At 31.1% G+C, this 17,659-nt stretch overlaps 1 protein-coding gene across 2 annotated transcripts; it reads left to right on the forward strand.

The window, feature by feature from the left end:
• The first annotated feature begins 612 nt into the window (after window positions 1–612).
• LOC143061124 (V-type proton ATPase subunit B) lies at window positions 613–17,221 on the forward strand. Of its 2 annotated transcripts, XM_076233680.1 has the most exons (14): window positions 613–763; window positions 8,109–8,164; window positions 8,577–8,675; window positions 9,991–10,084; window positions 10,326–10,403; window positions 10,957–11,096; window positions 11,484–11,588; window positions 11,832–11,929; window positions 12,086–12,209; window positions 12,462–12,612; window positions 13,230–13,312; window positions 14,164–14,268; window positions 15,779–15,908; window positions 16,655–17,221. In XM_076233680.1, the coding sequence occupies exons 1-14, from the start codon at window positions 652–654 to the stop codon at window positions 16,831–16,833; spliced, it is 1,554 nt and encodes a 517-aa protein (XP_076089795.1). In that variant the 5' UTR covers window positions 613–651; the 3' UTR covers window positions 16,834–17,221. The 2 variants fall into 2 exon arrangements, with proteins under 2 accessions (XP_076089795.1, XP_076089796.1); XM_076233681.1 differs by lacking the exons at window positions 613–763; window positions 8,109–8,164; window positions 8,577–8,675 and adding an exon at window positions 9,186–9,217.
• Window positions 17,222–17,659: the final 438 nt, after the last annotated feature.

Raw genomic sequence — 17,659 nt, forward strand, 5'->3', positions numbered from 1 at the left:
GGTCGAAATATTAAAAGTACAAACGTATCATTGAAATCCCAAATTTCAAATTGGGAGTATACGTAGTTATTCATGTTATTAATGCCCCCTCATTAATATATGTATTTCTAACAAGAAATCTTACAAAATTAGAAATTAGTTCCCACCCTCTTTTGATTAAAAAGGGTAGATATTTCAGACCAAAAATTAAGTCAATAGTATGCTTTGAATCTTTGTAATTTTATTCATTTAACCTTTGATTTGATATTGTGTCATACATACTATGTATTTATTTATCTGATGTAATATCATGTTAATGTGGGGGAAGACATCATTATACTTGTAATGATTTAAACTATTTTTACAAAATCCTTATAGCCTAATTATCCGGAAATATTAGCTGTTTGTTCGGGATCCGGTTTTAATAATTGTACCCCTTTTCAATGCGCAATTTTCTTAGGATAAATGCTTCCTTTCGTCCTTATTAAGGAATTGCATTGTAATAGCATAAATCATTCCACAGTGAGACCAGAGATATAAGTTCAAAATAGATGTGAATATTGAGATAAAATGTATTTTTCAAAATATTTATTTTATGGTACCCTTGATCAGACCAAGGATTGATGAGCACTTCCTCGTGATATCACATGACCGTTGAAAATATTGGTCAACATGGCGAAAACTATTGACATGAGTTCTTTCAACGGACCATTAAATGATGTTGCTGCACGAAAGATAAATCAACTTGCAGTTACAAGAGACTACATCTCTCAACCTAGGATAAGTAAGAATGTCATTCAAAACAACCCACTTATTACTATTTGTTTTCTGGCTTCAACATGTAACCGGCAAATATTTTATCTGTCATATACATGTATAAATCATTTGTATAGAAAATGTTTTTTTTTACATGTGGAGCAGAGGTTCCAAAGTTTTTTTGGACCTCAGTGGTCATTTGGTCCAGATTTGTTCAAGCCTTACTGGTCCAGTCAGTGTTTAAGCAGTCTATACACCTTATCCAATCCCCCCTGACCCGGCCGCTTTAACTTTTGACGCATACAACAATCACTTTTCCATTGTGGCGTCAGATATTTTGTTTGATGACGTCAAAATTTTACGGGAACCTGTGTGATCTCCAGTAATAGCAGACAAATAGCGATAAGGTGTATTATACATTATTCTAAGTATTCCATAAATTTCTACAATACACCTACACTGATACTGGTCATTTGGTCCAGAAATTCATGAACTAAATGCACCAAACCATTTATTAGTGGAGAGTCAGTGCTTCATGTTTGAGGGACCTTGGGAATAACTGTTAGAATACTAGTGTAGAGTATAGGGGACACCCTGGAATTTGCATACTACTTCTTCCTAGTAAGGGAATTCGAAAGACTCTGCAGCCGTAGTGTGGAATATTCTGACATGTGACTAATGAATCCAGGGACAGCTTCTTAGAAAACTTGTGTGATGCCACAGCTCTTAGTGTTCCAGCTGCATAGTTTTCACAGGGCTGTATGCCAACCCAAATTCCTCATCACTTGTTGTCCATGGTCATGGTCCGTAACTTTTACAAAAATCTTCTCCTCTGAAACTACGGTCCATACGGGGTCAAATTTAACCAAACTTGGCCACAATCATCATTGGGGTATTTTGTTATGAAAATGTGTCTGGTGACCCGGCCAACTAACCAAGATGGCCACCATGCCTAAAAATAGAACATGAAGTAAAATGTATAATTTGGCTTATATCTATGAAACCAAAGCATTTAGAGCAAAAATGACAGGTTAAAATTGTTCATAAGGTCAACATCTATCTGCCCTGAAATTTTCAGACAAATCTGACAACCCATTGTTGGGTTGCTGCCAATGAGTTAGTAATTTTTACAGAAATTTGGCAGATTTTTGCTATTATCTTAGATATACATGTATTATTGTTTCTAATTTTATCTAATACTGTGAATTATGATTTTAACCTTATTTTACATGATTTCCAATTTGAAAGCATCAGTAAATACATGTGAGTGACACCGGCTCTTGAGAGCCTCTAGTTATGATTCCCTGTACATAAGACTCTCAGTCCTTTTTTCGCAAGTCATGGCTTTATTGTGGTATTATTTTGATAAAAATTCTATAAATCTACTTGAATCCATGTTTCTGAGAAGTTTATGACCCTTAGCTAATTAACATTTACAGCAGGTTTTATAAGTCAGTCAGGGGTACTACATTTGTACTTGCACAAGTTTTTAGTTACTTGAAGAAGTAAAAAAAATATACTGTAAGCAGGGATCTCCATGGCCGCCATCGTTCAAATGTCTTGCGCCATCATCAAATGACTCGCCCCATCGTCAAATGACTCGCCCCATCGTTAAATTGTCTTGCGCCATCGTTAAATTGTCTTCCGCCATCGTTCAAAACTTCATCATTTTTGTAGCCTGTCGCCATTTGTTTTATCAATTATAATCAAATGCATGTAATTGCATAACCCTTAGGCTTTTTATGTTATAATCTAACACAGTTCTAACGCCTGAGGGATATCCGGATTAAGATCGCTAATCACTTGTACCTGAGCTTGTACAGGTAGATCAACAAACCAGACAGGAGAATACTATCTGAGGATAGACGATCCATTTGTCGAATTAATCAACTAAGTTTAGCTAATGATTATGATAATTTAGATTAAATAAATAAATTAATAATCCAGTTACAAAGAAAACAGTTTAACAAGTCGAACACGTGCTTTATTTTGACTTACGCAATCAGCATCCCCCTTTTTTAAGAAGTACAAAATAAGACGCAAAACAGTAAATATTATTTCATCACAAATTACTCGAGTACTGCTGTAACAATAATTTAGAATGACTTTAAAAGTTTAAAAGTAAAAACTTACAAATATTTCCTGTAAAGAAATATCGTAGCGTAATTCCGAATTCATTTCGTATATTACAATCAAATTGATACATCCGCGTTTCCGGTTTCTATTCAGACTCGAAAGATGCATGTTGCACAGCATCAATTTGTCAGATAAAGTCATTAAAAACCTTTTCATTTGCTTTACAAATCTCTTTAACCTTTTACATAACCCGTACGAATCGTTTTGCTGTTGCTGCAAATCAGCCATACCGGTAATGGGTTCTGAATTTGACAGTGTCCACGAAAAATAAGCTCCACATCATATGATTTTTAACCCCCATAACAATTACCAAAAATACAAGAAATCTACATGGGGACCTTCATGACACCTTTGGTCATTCTCGACTAAGGGGGGACTATGAAGACTTGGCATTTGAATGGTTAAAAACGGCAATAAATGAACATATTGATACTTCTAATTCTATAATGAAAATTCAAATAAATATAATTTAAATAAGCAATGAATTAGCATGTTCACCATTCCTTGTATGGAGGGATAAAATACTTCCGATCGCGCTACACTGTACAGCGTAGACACGGTTTGTAATGGTGAAAGTTCCTCCATGGTTCAATTTTCATCCATGGAGATCCCTGCTGTAAGTTGTGATTAACAGGTGATCCGCTTACATGTATAGCCATCGTATTGGTCACTTATCCATTTATTTATTATTTAATATTCATTTAATAATCTCATAATTATCAATGATTCATCATGTTCATAATTGACCATTTTCCCCACTAAAATCAGTCAGTGAGCATTGGAATTTCAATATTTCTCAAACGACTTCAAGGTGATTTTGTAGTTTTGTGAATTGAACAAAATTGTTTTCTCTGGACAGTTCACATTATGATTTAAAACTTCTCAAATGATTACTATTTGCATTTCGTTTGACAAACATATGAAGGTATTTTTGTCACAGTTTGGATATCTTTTCATCAAAATCTGTCTACAATTTTCTTGAAAAAAAATAAAACTTCATACGAAACGTTCAAAAATGTATTTAAGGTACAATGCACAATTTCATTTATTATGTTTATGCTGTGATTCCTGGTTTTATAAAAAGGAAACCATCCTTTATTAATCAGGAACATGAGGAATGTACCCTGAAAATAATTGAAGTGAAATTTGAAAACAGATATTTTTATCCTTGGTCTATCTTAAGCCTTCCAACTATTGATGTAATCATGGTAATACAAGTTCTGACACCTATATTGTAGTTATCCTAAAATATCCATATTTTGACTAAAAAATATAGATGCTACATGTATCTTAAAAGTTTAAATTGCAAAATGACCAGTACACAAGATCTTTTAACCTGGACTAGTCTTGGAGTTATTGCTCATGAATTATTTCTTCATTCATATGTTTTACATTCTTATTCTGTCATTTTGAAAACTGCTAAACATATAAACTGCAAAAATGATCAGTATTACAATATCTATGCTCTCTAAAATTCAGAACATTTTTGTCGAGCCTGCAACTTTACTTGCAGAAAGCTTGACATAGGGATAGTGATCTGGATAATGGTGGTGAAAATTTATATGTATCATGATTATGTCTTTCAGCATAAAAAAAGAAAGCTCGAAATAGGGATATTTGATCCATTGGTTTTTACGGTGGTGTTAGCTAACTTCTTAAAAGCTTTATATTTTAGAGGATCTGACCTTGATCTCATTTTCATGGTTCAGTGGTCATAGTTAAGTTTTTGTGTTTTGGTCTGGGTTTTTTTTATACTGTATGCAATAGCTCTACTATATTTGGTGTATGTAATGATTGTTAAATAAGATAAGATAAGATTTATTTTATTAAAGTGTTACCATCTATTACAGTATCTATATATATATACACACATAAAGTCATAAGAACCAAACATTTAGTAAAAGGATGCCAGCCGAAAACAACTTATGAGACACTATCATTAAAACAAACATCTAATACATACATAAAAGGACAAATTTGTTACATTTAACATGTTTAAAAATTATTTCGTAAATTAAAAAAGCTAAAATATATATAGTTTCTTGATGACATGTTTTCGTTGATAAAACATATAATAAAGGGAACAAGCTAAAAGAGGAACCATATTCTCATTACACATTAGATAACGAAGTTTTTCAATATCACATTAATACTCAAAATCAACATTTAAAAGACAGGCTTTGGCATATAATTCATGTCTGATATCAGAGTAAAAACAACAATTAAAAACAAAGTGTTTTTCGTCTTCAATTTGGCCACTATCACAAAAAATACACCAGGCCAAAAAAATTCGAGCCTATTTTAAGCGCCAACCCTAAGCAATATTATTTCCGTCGTAAAGTGAAAAATAAACTGAACTCGTGTTGAAAGTAAAAACAGTGTTGCCTGATACATCCCAATGTTCATAATCATGAATATGATAGCTGTTTAAAGGAAATTCGCGACTCGTGTGATGAAATAAACATTTTGCCGTAATTTTTTTCCAATCAATAACAAAGGGAAATAATCCAATCATTAAAACTACAGGTAAACTCTGCCCATGATCAACTCTGACCACAACAAGACGAAACCACACACTCAAAATCATGTCACAAAAAAGAAAATAAATTGAAAATACCGACCTACCTACCCTATTTTTTTAAAGCATGTAACCTTAAACAGACATATGTATATTTTTTTTTGCTTAAACGGTCTTGTTGAGGTTCTGGTGGTCTAGCATATTGACCTGTTTCAACTCTAAGTTGTAACGAACCAGCTCTGAAAAGTTTGTAAGGTGTACATGTCTAGCTGGAAGGTGTCTTCTGACCTTGACCTCATTTTCATGGTTCAGTGGTTTGAGTTTTTGTCTTTTTTTCTAATACTATATGCAATAGGTCAACTATATTTGGTGTATGGACATATTTTATGATCTGTATGTTAGTCATGCAGGTTTTATTTGACCTTGACCTCATTTTCATGGTTCATTGCTCAGTTTTAAGTTTTTGTGTTTTGGTCTGATTTTCTTAAAATATAAGCAAAAGGTCAACTATTTGTTGTATGAAAAATTGTTAGCTGTACAAGTCTGCCTGGCTTGGTTCATCTGACCTTGACCACATTTTCATGGCTCATTGGTCAATGTTTAGTTTTTTGGTTAATGTCAGGTTTACATGTATGTGACAGTTGAAATAAAGCTTTATATTTAGGACTATCACCGTAATATCAATGATTAGTAAAGAAGGTGAGACATTTCAGCGTGTGCACTCTTGTTACCATAGAACCTTTAAAAAGCAAAAATGATCAGCAAGACAAGATCTATAAATTAAATATGGCATTGTAAGTTCAAAGAGTTATTGCCTCTTTAATCACGATGATTTACCAAAAAGTGGTCATTGTGGAATACATTTTGTAAGTAGGTTAGTGACACAGGCTCTTTAGAGCCTTCAGAGTTTACAAAACAAAAACAGAACGGTTCTATAAATTAATAAAAGTATTTATTAATCTTTTTGTTATGCAGTAATTACTGTACATGTTTAACGTGCTCATGTTTAAGTTACAGTATTGCATTTTATTTTGGTTGTGATTTTAGACTTTAAAATGAAGACAAAATGGTCACATCTTTATTTAAACATTGACTTTTCCAATGCTGTCTTTCTACATCATGTACATGTGACAGTTGCATGCAAATTGAGTTCTCTTTACTCCCAAGCTATTGATTATGAATCAAGCAAATAGTTGTATAGACTTAAATACAGACAAGGAATATTGATCCCAGTACAGCATCCATTGATTTCTGTCCTATTGATTGGACAGTTTATGTTTTGTTAGAACAACCATACAATCATGACAGACCATTAATTAGTGATTGTTTCCTGACTTGTTTAGAAATTTATTGACTGTTTTTCTCTCACTGACTTGGTATTTTGATGGTAGGAGTGATGGATGATAGGAAACAGATTCAATGATTTATTCTAGATTGAATTTCATTAATTTCCGGTGCTAAAAAATATCTTGTCATTAGACAAGTTTCTTTTTGAATTGTATTCATGTGCAAATGATGTGCAGTGCAGTGTGAAATATGTGATTAAGTCAATAACATTAAATTCACGATTTAAATGACAGTACCTTTCTGTTTGAGAAATGTCTTTAATTTGATCATCCTGAACATGCATGAAATATTTGAAGCTGGATCAGATAAGCAACCAACAATCAATCACTGTTTTATTTGATTTCATCATTTGAATGGCAATCAAGAATGTGTAACACATTCCTGACATTACCAATTAATAGTATTATACCCCCTTTTCCAGGAAAACCAATTCATTGGCTATAGCACAGAAGGTCAACTAGAACTAGCGGAAAATATCTAGATTTGTATTCTGTATATCATGAATACTTTTATGACATTACATTACCTATGACAAGTATGATGCCAAAGAAAATTGTGGTTTTCATAGTTCCTTTCTTTGCACTTGGCATACATCGAAAAATGATGTGCTTTTGATATACATTTTAAAATTTGCAATTTAGAGGGAACCCAACATTTTGACTATAATAGATTTGGCTCATTAAACTTTCATAAATTTTGGCAAAATATTTTCATTGATTTGTTGACAAAAAGTATGAAAATTTCAAGAATTTTGAACCATACAATTTACAGGAATAATTTCATGGATGTGTAGCAGTTTGACAAACACAAGTTTTGCTCATTGAGAAGCTTGATTTTTCTTTTCTTTTGGTATGTGATTAAAAGTTCATCTGACTTTTAAAAAGTTGACTCCCTATTAACATGATTAAGATGACACAAAAGGAAGATAGTTAATTTGTTTTACCCAAATGACTTGCATATATATTTACAAAGATAACATATCATGTTATTATAATTTAACTATGATTATGAACCATGCTTTATCCTAGAGACTTAAACCCTGATCTTGATGTATACTTTGCAACTTATAAGTTATAATGTCAGAGGTAAAATTATTAACACCTCTTATGCTATATATTTGGATAAAATGAAGGTTATGATGTTGAGCTAAATATAATTTAACATTGTGTCTATTGGATAAAAAAATTCAAAATGTGGACATACATCATTGTACATGTGTTGTTGGGCTTGCATTTGGTCAGTGTCACATTAGGGATTACTCTCAATCACCATGATCACCTTTGATCTAAAATTCAGTTTCTTTTTTACTATCAGAAAAAGACAGTAGTTGGTCTGTAACATGTGTGCTGATTATTTATTTTATTTATTTCAGCATATAAAACCGTGTCCGGTGTAAATGGACCTTTGGTTATCCTGGATGATGTAAAGGTAAGCTATTCAAAAAAGTTCAGCAAATGCTTAAGAAACAGATATAGTTAAAGTGGACTAATTTGAATTACTGTGGCATTTGAGTAATCTCATTATATTTTTCTTTGAAAAAACACATATATATTTGATAAAAAAGGAGTGATTTTTTGTGGATCCAGGATGTGCATGTGTTTGATTGGTATTTTAACTTCCTGTGGCACGTATTGTATTAATAATTATTAAGATACTTTTTGATTTCTTTTAAAACCATATTTTTGAAAGCAAAATATACACTAGTTGTGTTTATGATTTGCAATATGTCACACATTATGATAATTGCAAGTGTCTACAGGGTGTAAAGGGAAAGTATTTTGACAGTTACCGACTACCAATTCATTCTTAGTCTATGAATAATATTTTTGTTTTGTTTCAGTTTGCCAAGTTTGCAGAAATTGTACATTTAACGTTAGCAGATGGAACTGTCAGAAGTGGACAAGTTCTGGAAGTGTCTGGCTCTAAAGCCATTGTTCAGGTAAACTATCTTAAGTTCTGGAAGTGTCTGGCTCTAAAGCCATTGTTCAGGTAAACTATCTAAAGTTCTGGAAGTGTCTGGCTCTAAAGCCATTGTTCAGGTACATTTAAAACTATCTAAAGTTCTGGAAGTGTCTGGCTCTAAAGCTATTGTTCAGGTAAACTATAGTGTCTGGTTGTAAAGACATTGTTCAGATAAACTATCTAAAGTTCTGGAAGTGTCTGCCTCTAAAGCCATTGTTCAGGTAAACTATCTTAAGTTCTGGAAGTGTCTGGCCCTAAAGCCATTGTTCAAGTAAACTATAGTGTCTGGCTCTAAAGCCATTGTTCAGGTAAACTATAGTGTCAGGCTCTAAAGCCATTGTTCAGGTAAACTATAGTGTCTGGCTCTAAAGCCATTGTTCAGGTAAACTATAGTGTCTGGCTCTAAAGCCATTGTTCTGGTAAACTTACTAAAGTTCTGGAAGTGTCTGGCTCTAAAGCCATTGTTCAGGTGAATTATCTTAAGTTCTGGAAGTGTCTGGCTCTAAAGCCATTGTTCAGGTAAATTGTCCTCTTACATTGAATACAATTCTCTGGTTATGAAACTATTTCTAAAATGAAAAAAGTCATTTATAAGACACGGCCTATCATTTAACAGGAAGAAATCCTGTTTTTTATACGACCGCAAAAATTGAAATTTCAGATTTCATAAATAAAAAGAAAATTTCTTCAAACATTTTTTTGAGAGGATTAATATTCAACAACATAGTGAATTGCTCAAAGGCAAAACACAAATTTTAAGTTTATTAGACCACATTCATTCTGTGTCAGAAACCTATGCTGTGTCAACTATTTAATCACAATCCAAATTTAGAGCTGAATCCAGCTTGAATGTTGTGTCCATACTTGCCCCAACTGTTCAGGGTTCAACCTCTGTGGTCGTTTAAAGCTGCGCCTTGCGGAGCATCTGGTTATACAAATAAAATGAAATATATGAAAAAATGAATCTTCCAGAACTTTAGGAATAAATCAATATAGTTCAATTGATGTTATAAAGGTTAAAGATTTGTTCATTACTAAAATTCATGACCTTTGGGTCTATTTTAGAAAAATTATAAGTTTTCCAAATGGGAAAGTTATTAAAAAATGTGCCACTCCTTTTCACCAGATTGGCAGTGACCCTAGTCCCAAATAATCAGGAATATCTGGTTTGAATTTATACATACTGAGGCAGTGTAACTACCATTACCACTTTAGCTCTTTCCACAATGTATGTGAATCTACATAAAGCTGTGTTTAAATTAGTTTTGAACCTTTTTACTTATATTTTGTAGGTATTTGAAGGAACCTCTGGAATTGATGCCAAACATACATTATGTGAATTTACAGGAGATATTCTTAGAACTCCCGTATCAGAGGACATGTTGGGTGAGACTGATAACATTGGAGTATAACATTGCTTTACTGAGAAATATATTGATGCAGAAGCCTTACCTTAATATAGAAATATTAAAAGTACACATGTACAATTGTTTAGCCTATAGCTAGCATTTGAGGTGAAACTTAGAATTTCAAAGATTAAATAAAAATTAACAACAGAGACTGTAAAGCTATTTGATATTGAACAAACATTTCTTATGTATATGTTTTTATTTCATGTTTTTTTCAGGTCGTGTATTCAATGGTTCAGGTAAACCTATAGATAGAGGACCACCAGTATTAGCAGAGGACTTCTTGGATATTCAAGGTAAAAATCTTTAGTTTTATTAGATAATGAAAATGAAAACTACAGAATGCTTTTTTCTAAAATAGACCCAAAGGTCATGAATCTTAACAGATTTTATATGAAAGTATGATTTGAGAAAGTCACTATTCATATTCAATGAAACTAGATTTTTAACTGCTTTTCTCATTACCCAAGATAAAAAGAAGAAAATGTCAAAGCCCAATTCTTATTATTTTGAACCCCCTGTAACCACTTCCAAATTTTAGTGAATCTGCTTCCTAAGTAAAATTTGTATACATTCACAACTAAGGGTATATGTAAAGTAAGTAATATCAGTAAATCCCTAAGAATATCAAGAAAGAATATGAAGTAACTAAACAATCTACCAGCATGTATAATGTAATCGTGTTGGAAAAGCACAACTATTTATAAACATTTAAACATATAAAATGATTTATATTTTTGACTTTATACACATATTTTAGGACACACTATGAATCCATGGTCTTGTATTTTCCCATATTTTGAAACCATGATCACTGTTCATACTATATTATTTTTATTTTTATTTTAGGACAACCTATCAATCCCTGGTCTCGTATTTACCCAGAGGAAATGATCCAGACAGGAATATCAGCTATAGATGGTATGAACAGTATTGCCAGAGGACAGAAAATTCCTATCTTCTCTGCTGCTGGTTTACCTCACAATGAAGTAAGAGTCACGTTGATAGCTTTCTATGACATTGTTTTTAATGTTAGGGGTAATTTATAAGTAAATTAACAGATTCAGAAATGAACAGGGAATATTTTTTTTAAAATTGAATGTTATATAATTGAGCAGAAAACAAGCAAAAGAAATCAAATACAGTTTAATATAATTATTTTTTTCTTATTTCTGGGCTTTAGGAGCTCGAGGGGGAGACAACTCAAACTCCAAAGAAAATTTACAAGTCTATGATTATTTGATATAGTTATAAATATGACAATCAGTTTGCCTTTCAGTTCTAAGTTTAAAGTTGTTAAATTTTGCAAACTTTCCTTATTATAACTTTATTTAGCTGCATAGTACGATGTGTATTTGTTATAATGGCTTTTATAGATTGCTGCACAGATTTGTAGACAGGGTGGTCTTGTCAAAGTTCCAGGGAAAAGTGTATTAGATGATCACGATGACAACTTTGCTATTGTGTTTGCAGCTATGGGTGTAAGTATTACATCTGATATACAAACTCATTACTTGATTTTAGCTGAAAATGGAAATGTAGAGATAACACCAATTGCTTTTTCAAGTATTGTGAGAATATAGATACGAAGTTTTTTTATGAAACTTATTTTCAGTCTCTAACATGTCTAATGTTGATGTCATTCAATAGAAATAAAAAAAGAAATGATCTATAAACACTGTGAGATTATTTTTAATTTTGAAATTTCGTACAATGTCTTTTAGGTCAATATGGAAACTGCTCGATTTTTCAAACAAGACTTTGAAGAGAATGGTTCTATGGAAAATGTGTGTCTTTTCTTGAACTTAGCTAATGATCCAACGTAAGTACTTAATAAAGCTGTATTCAAATTAGAACAAATCATTGAAACAAAAACACTGAAAGGTTGGTAATGGAAATAATACTTTTTGATATTTTGACAAACAATGGAAATTGTTACAGTTGCCTATAACTAAAACTTTTTATTGTCTTATTTCAGCATTGAACGTATCATCACTCCTAGAATTGCTTTGACAACAGCAGAATTTTTAGCTTACCAGTGTGAGAAACACGTGTTGGTCATTTTAACAGACATGAGCTCTTATGCTGATGCTTTGAGAGAGGTTGGTTTTCTACATTCAGTTTGAACTCAACATTAATGAATTTAAGTTTATTCATGTCATAAAAAAATCAATGAACAAAAGTTAAATATATCAATTTGATACAAACTCATCAAAGATACCAGGCTTATAAACTTTTCAATATGAAAATATGAAAATTTGCTCATGAAATGTAAAAACGAAGAATATTTTTATGTTACTAGTATACAAGTTCTTATGTTGTTTTATTTTAATCAATCATTTTGTGTTTTACAGGTATCAGCTGCCAGAGAAGAGGTACCAGGTCGTCGTGGTTTCCCAGGTTACATGTACACAGATTTAGCTACTATTTATGAAAGAGCTGGTCGTGTTGAGGGACGTAATGGTTCCATTACACAGATTCCTATCTTAACTATGCCTAACGATGGTAATTTATCATGTTTATTTATCATTGTTTACAGTTATATCAAGGGAGATAACTTGAGACCTTCAGATGTTTATCAACAATATTAATAGTATTAAATTAGAAGGAACATGGAAAAATATAGAAACCATAATAAAGATTTCATACCTGCTTTCACATTTACCAACTGGCAAGATAATTTTTATCAATGTTTTACCACTAAAAACAGACAACACATTTGCCACTTGAAAGTTGTGATTTCCAGAAGTCAGTGAAAAGTAAATTTTCAACTATTCCAATTTTTAAAAAGAAATGTAGTGAATGAGTATTTTTTATTATTGACGAGTTACACAAAAATAGCAAAAAAAGACAAGATTTGTTTGCTAGACTTTCATAGATGACAGAAAATACTGTACTTCATTCCGACAAAAATAAAAATAAACAAAATAAACAACACACCATAGTTTATAGATCAGTGTATTTGAAATTGCTTAAAAAAATAAACTAAATGGAAGATTCCTATGAACAATTTTTAAAAATGAAAATTTTGTAAAAACCAGTTCTAAAATTAAACTCAAACAAACACAATGAAGATCAGTTTGTGGTAATACACTAATTGTTTACTATTTATAATTATACAGATATTACCCATCCTATTCCTGATTTAACTGGTTATATCACAGAAGGACAGATCTATGTAGACAGACAATTACATAATAGACAGGTTTGTTATCTCTATTGTCTAATAACTAATTGTTAATGTATACTTTAGATTAATATTTATAAGACACCAATCTTCATGGATTCCATTGGTAAAGGTAAACCATAAATTTAAAAATTCAATGCAGTGTTTTTTGTATGCAGACTATGGCAAAATAACGAAATCAAATATCCTGGAAAATACAATATTTTGCAATTCACAAAAAATTGTATCCATGAGATTAAGAAAATGGCGTTCAATGTTATTTTTGTCTATTTTTGAATTATATTTTGCAAAAATTTTAACATGTTATTGAAAATATATATTTTTTCTTTTAACAACTTCAAAGCTTGTTGCATTATTTTTCTTGTAATATTAGTGTCTGCATTTAACAAGAAACTCTTGAAATCTCCAGATAAACTTGCAAATTTTCTTTTCTGCCGCGGCGTTTCCTCTTTGTTTGTTATGAGTGTTGTCATGAATCTTAATTTTGCAAGATTGTATTTTATATTGACCGTCAGTATACATGTAAATAGAAACATAACATAGCGTCAATATACTTAAAAATAAAACAAGGCTTTGGATAAGTGAAATAACCTTTCAAACACATGATCGTGATATCCAATGAAAACAGTAGAATGTAGCACCATATGTAATATATACATATATTTATCAGTGTTTAGCATGATTTGATAGGTCATTTATTTATCAAGCGTGATTCAATTCTAACAGTATTTAATTAGAAAACATATTTACAAAAAGAATGATATCAACAATTAACTATTTCACAGAATATAATGTGATACTAGTTATAGCCATTTGAAAAAAATGCTAAACTTATAGTTTAAATCCCAAACTAATGTTTACCATTTCAGATCTATCCACCAATCAACGTATTACCTTCACTATCCAGATTGATGAAGTCAGCTATTGGAGAAGGCATGACAAGAGAAGATCACTCTGATGTTTCTAATCAATTGGTAAGTAACTGTTTAAAATACCAGTTAAAAAAGACTGCGCCTTAAATATATATTTTTTTCTCCGAAGTGTCATTTCATTTCTGCCTAATGGGGTTGTATGCATTTTGAAAAGAAAAGTAACAGAAATTTCTTGTTTTGTCTAATCAGCAGCGTACCATTTGCAGAATGTATACAGTAATTATGCCTTGTGTTTTTGTCAAACAATTTTTTTTAGGGTTTGTAACTTGGACAGTTTCATCCTTTGATTCATGATGCTGTAAATTCAGAAATTATTGTTTATATTCTTTAGAATAATGTAACTGAGTGAGTATTATAGTGCCTAACAAGATTTTGTGAGGTAGACGAAATTGACTTTAAAACGATCGTATTGACTTTTGATGTGCAGAAATAGGCAGATCGGACATATTTTGACTTTAGTTACTTACTTCTTAAGTTTGGGATTAATTGTAATTAACATATTCCAATGAGACTGAAAAATGCTTTTTTTTATTATGATAAATAATAATTTTACCTGCCGTAGTCGTGCGTAAAATATATTTCGGTATTTCTCTTACGAAAATGACTTGTTTAATAGAACAAAACGTATTATTTGTAAACTTTCTCTTTACTCTTCACAATAGGCTTTTAAAAAATAACCTTTCAACTGTATATTCCGAAAATTTTGTGAAAATGGAATAAGTGGCAATTCTTACCTTTCATACCTTAACTTTCATTGATAAAACATAATATTGACTCGTCCAGTGTCCAGTTTGAAGGTCATTTTAGTTACCGTACACATTCATGCACGTTCTAATTAATCAATAGTCATGTATGAAAAGCATAAACAAGTTTGAAGGTAAACTAATAACAACTTAATCCAATCAAATTGCCTACGATTCAATAACAATGACCAGTCCACATCATAAAAATGTATAGGGGTAAACTGGGTAGGGAGAAAATGTCAGATATATTAAGTTCATTATTTTGCAATAACGAGTAAAAATTTGTTAACCAATAGATTTGTTATAATTTCATAAACATGTCGTTATGTATTGGTATAGTTTTTGGATCTTTCATTAGCGTATTTAAGGCTGTAGAAAGTTTGGCCTTCAAAAGTCAACATAATCATTGACTTTATAAAGAAAATTCGCCTTTTTAAAACATTGAATGTTTCACAAATAATACGCGACAACAAAGCAAAATCATTTCTTAAAACACTGCAAAAAAAATAATTCTGATTGATGCAGTTGTATTGTCATAAATTGCACTGGAGTGAACAGTGGTACATCAAACGTCGAATTCCCTCACACAATGTTATCACACACTATACAATAAAAAGAACACCCATTCAACATCTCATACATGTATTTATAGTTTTCTGTACGCATGTATTGCTTTTAATCGACACTGGAATGCTTTTTGAGAAAGGTTGTAAATTGTCCATTCTTCTTCAAAAAAAGCATTAAAAAATGTGCTCATTGCAAAATAATCAACATTTCTATCGATATGTATTTTAATTAATCCTTTTCAGTATGCTTGTTATGCTATTGGTAAAGACGTACAAGCTATGAAGGCTGTCGTAGGAGAGGAGGCTTTAACTCCAGAAGATTTGTTGTATTTAGAATTTTTAACCAAATTTGAGAAGAATTTTATATCACAGGGTAAGTGACATATAACATATTGACTTGACACGCTAGAACTTTTAAAGTTTCAATTTTTTTTTCACCTCTCAAACCAAACTAAATGGTAAAAATATAGTCTTGCTCAATTATATTTCTAGAGGAAATTACAGAAGGGGAGAGTTCTGTGATCACTGTATGAAACAGAACAATTCTGACACTATTGTATAATCTATCATAATTGATGAATACGCATGAAAGGAGCTATGACATGTATGAAGACGTCATAGTATTTTCATGGAAACAAATTGCTAACTTAATCCAAAGTAAGGGGAGGTAACAAAGGGAATCATAAAATTGTTAAGGTTTAAATGGATTTTTTTATACTTGACAATGAATGCATTTTCACTTTCATTATGAACATAAGGAGATGTGGAATGCCAACTATCCACCAAAGTCTTAATAATGACGTTGGTGTAAGCAACTTTTGTTGATTTTAGTACTATATTTATCTTGAAATCAAGCATTTTGTACATTATTTTGTCACCAAATTACTACTAGAAAGTTTGTAATTTTATAGTGGAAGTTTATCATGCAAAACAGCTATAGTTTACAAGGTTGGATACAAACCAGAATTTGTTATTTGCAATCATCTATAAATTCTCTAAACTGTTTCTGTAAATCTTATTTTGTAATATATACAAATAGACAAGATATTTCTTGTTTAAAAGAAGAAATGAATTTTAGAATTTGTAGTAATACATTTATCTTTTTTTTTGTCATTGCAGGTCATTACGAAAACAGAACAATTTTTGAATCTCTAGATATTGGATGGCAATTGTTGCGTATTTTCCCAAAAGAAATGTTAAAACGTATTCCACAGTCAACTTTGGCAAAATATTATCCAAGAGACACACAAAAATCAGCAGGGGCAGCGGCCCATCCAGATCAAAGCACACAATTATAAGATTTACTGTAAAATTAGACATCTTATTAATAATACATTCCCAGAAATTAGAGTCCAAGTGGACCATCAGAACTTTTTTGTATTTACAGTATAACAAGAGGTTCTAGATGTGATTTCTTTCATGACAAAGATATATTGTAAAGTGGTATATGTTGGCCTTTTTTAAATTTTGCTATTACTAGAGCTATACCAGATCATAAAAACTTGAGTTTTCACATTCTACAAACTGGTTTTGATCTTTAGTAGGGTAATATTTAAGTGAGGTCATATTTACGAGTAATTATCACAAATTAAAAAAATAAACACCTCACGAAAAATTTCCACTTTACAGTATGGTCTTATTAATATATATATTTGGAAAACATATTAAATAAACTAAGCACATTATTATGTCATGCTTTGTGATTATTTCAATTCTGTCTCGAAATAAATCAGTTTTAAGGGTATTTTTTGTTGCGGGTGATTTAAGTAGATTCTAGGTAGATGTTATAATGAAATTATGTTGTAATCTATATAAACAGATAATGTAAAGAATATCATAGTGATAAATAAATTCATTGTGGACTTGAGTAAAATGTATTTGTTTCTTCTGTTATTTATTGGTAGGTAATATATATTTTATTAGAATTTCTAGTCATCATTTGAATATCTTTTATGAAGAATTAAAACACTATGCTGATGGTCTTTATAGGAAACTTCAAATTTAAGAAGACGAAAAAAAATTAAAGAATTGTATACTTGCATGAAACTTTTGCTTTTGTTTATATATATATATATATAATATTACTTAATCTAATGTTCAGAAAAAGTCACATGTTCCACTGTA

This window comes from Mytilus galloprovincialis, unplaced genomic scaffold (assembly GCF_965363235.1).
Source record: "Mytilus galloprovincialis unplaced genomic scaffold, xbMytGall1.hap1.1 HAP1_SCAFFOLD_231, whole genome shotgun sequence".
In the NCBI taxonomy this organism is placed as follows: Eukaryota; Metazoa; Mollusca; class Bivalvia; order Mytilida; family Mytilidae; genus Mytilus; species Mytilus galloprovincialis.

Excerpts from the sequence above, each read along its gene's own strand:
- LOC143061124 (XM_076233680.1), top strand. The coding sequence starts at position 652 with ATGGCGAAAACTATTGACATGAGTTCTTTCAACGGACCATTAAATGAT. Across the intron at positions 8,165-8,576 it reads TTATCCTGGATGATGTAAAG|TTTGCCAAGTTTGCAGAAAT; the intron begins GTAAGCTATTCA and ends GTTTTGTTTCAG. Across the intron at positions 10,085-10,325 it reads CGTATCAGAGGACATGTTGG|GTCGTGTATTCAATGGTTCA; the intron begins GTGAGACTGATA and ends TGTTTTTTTCAG.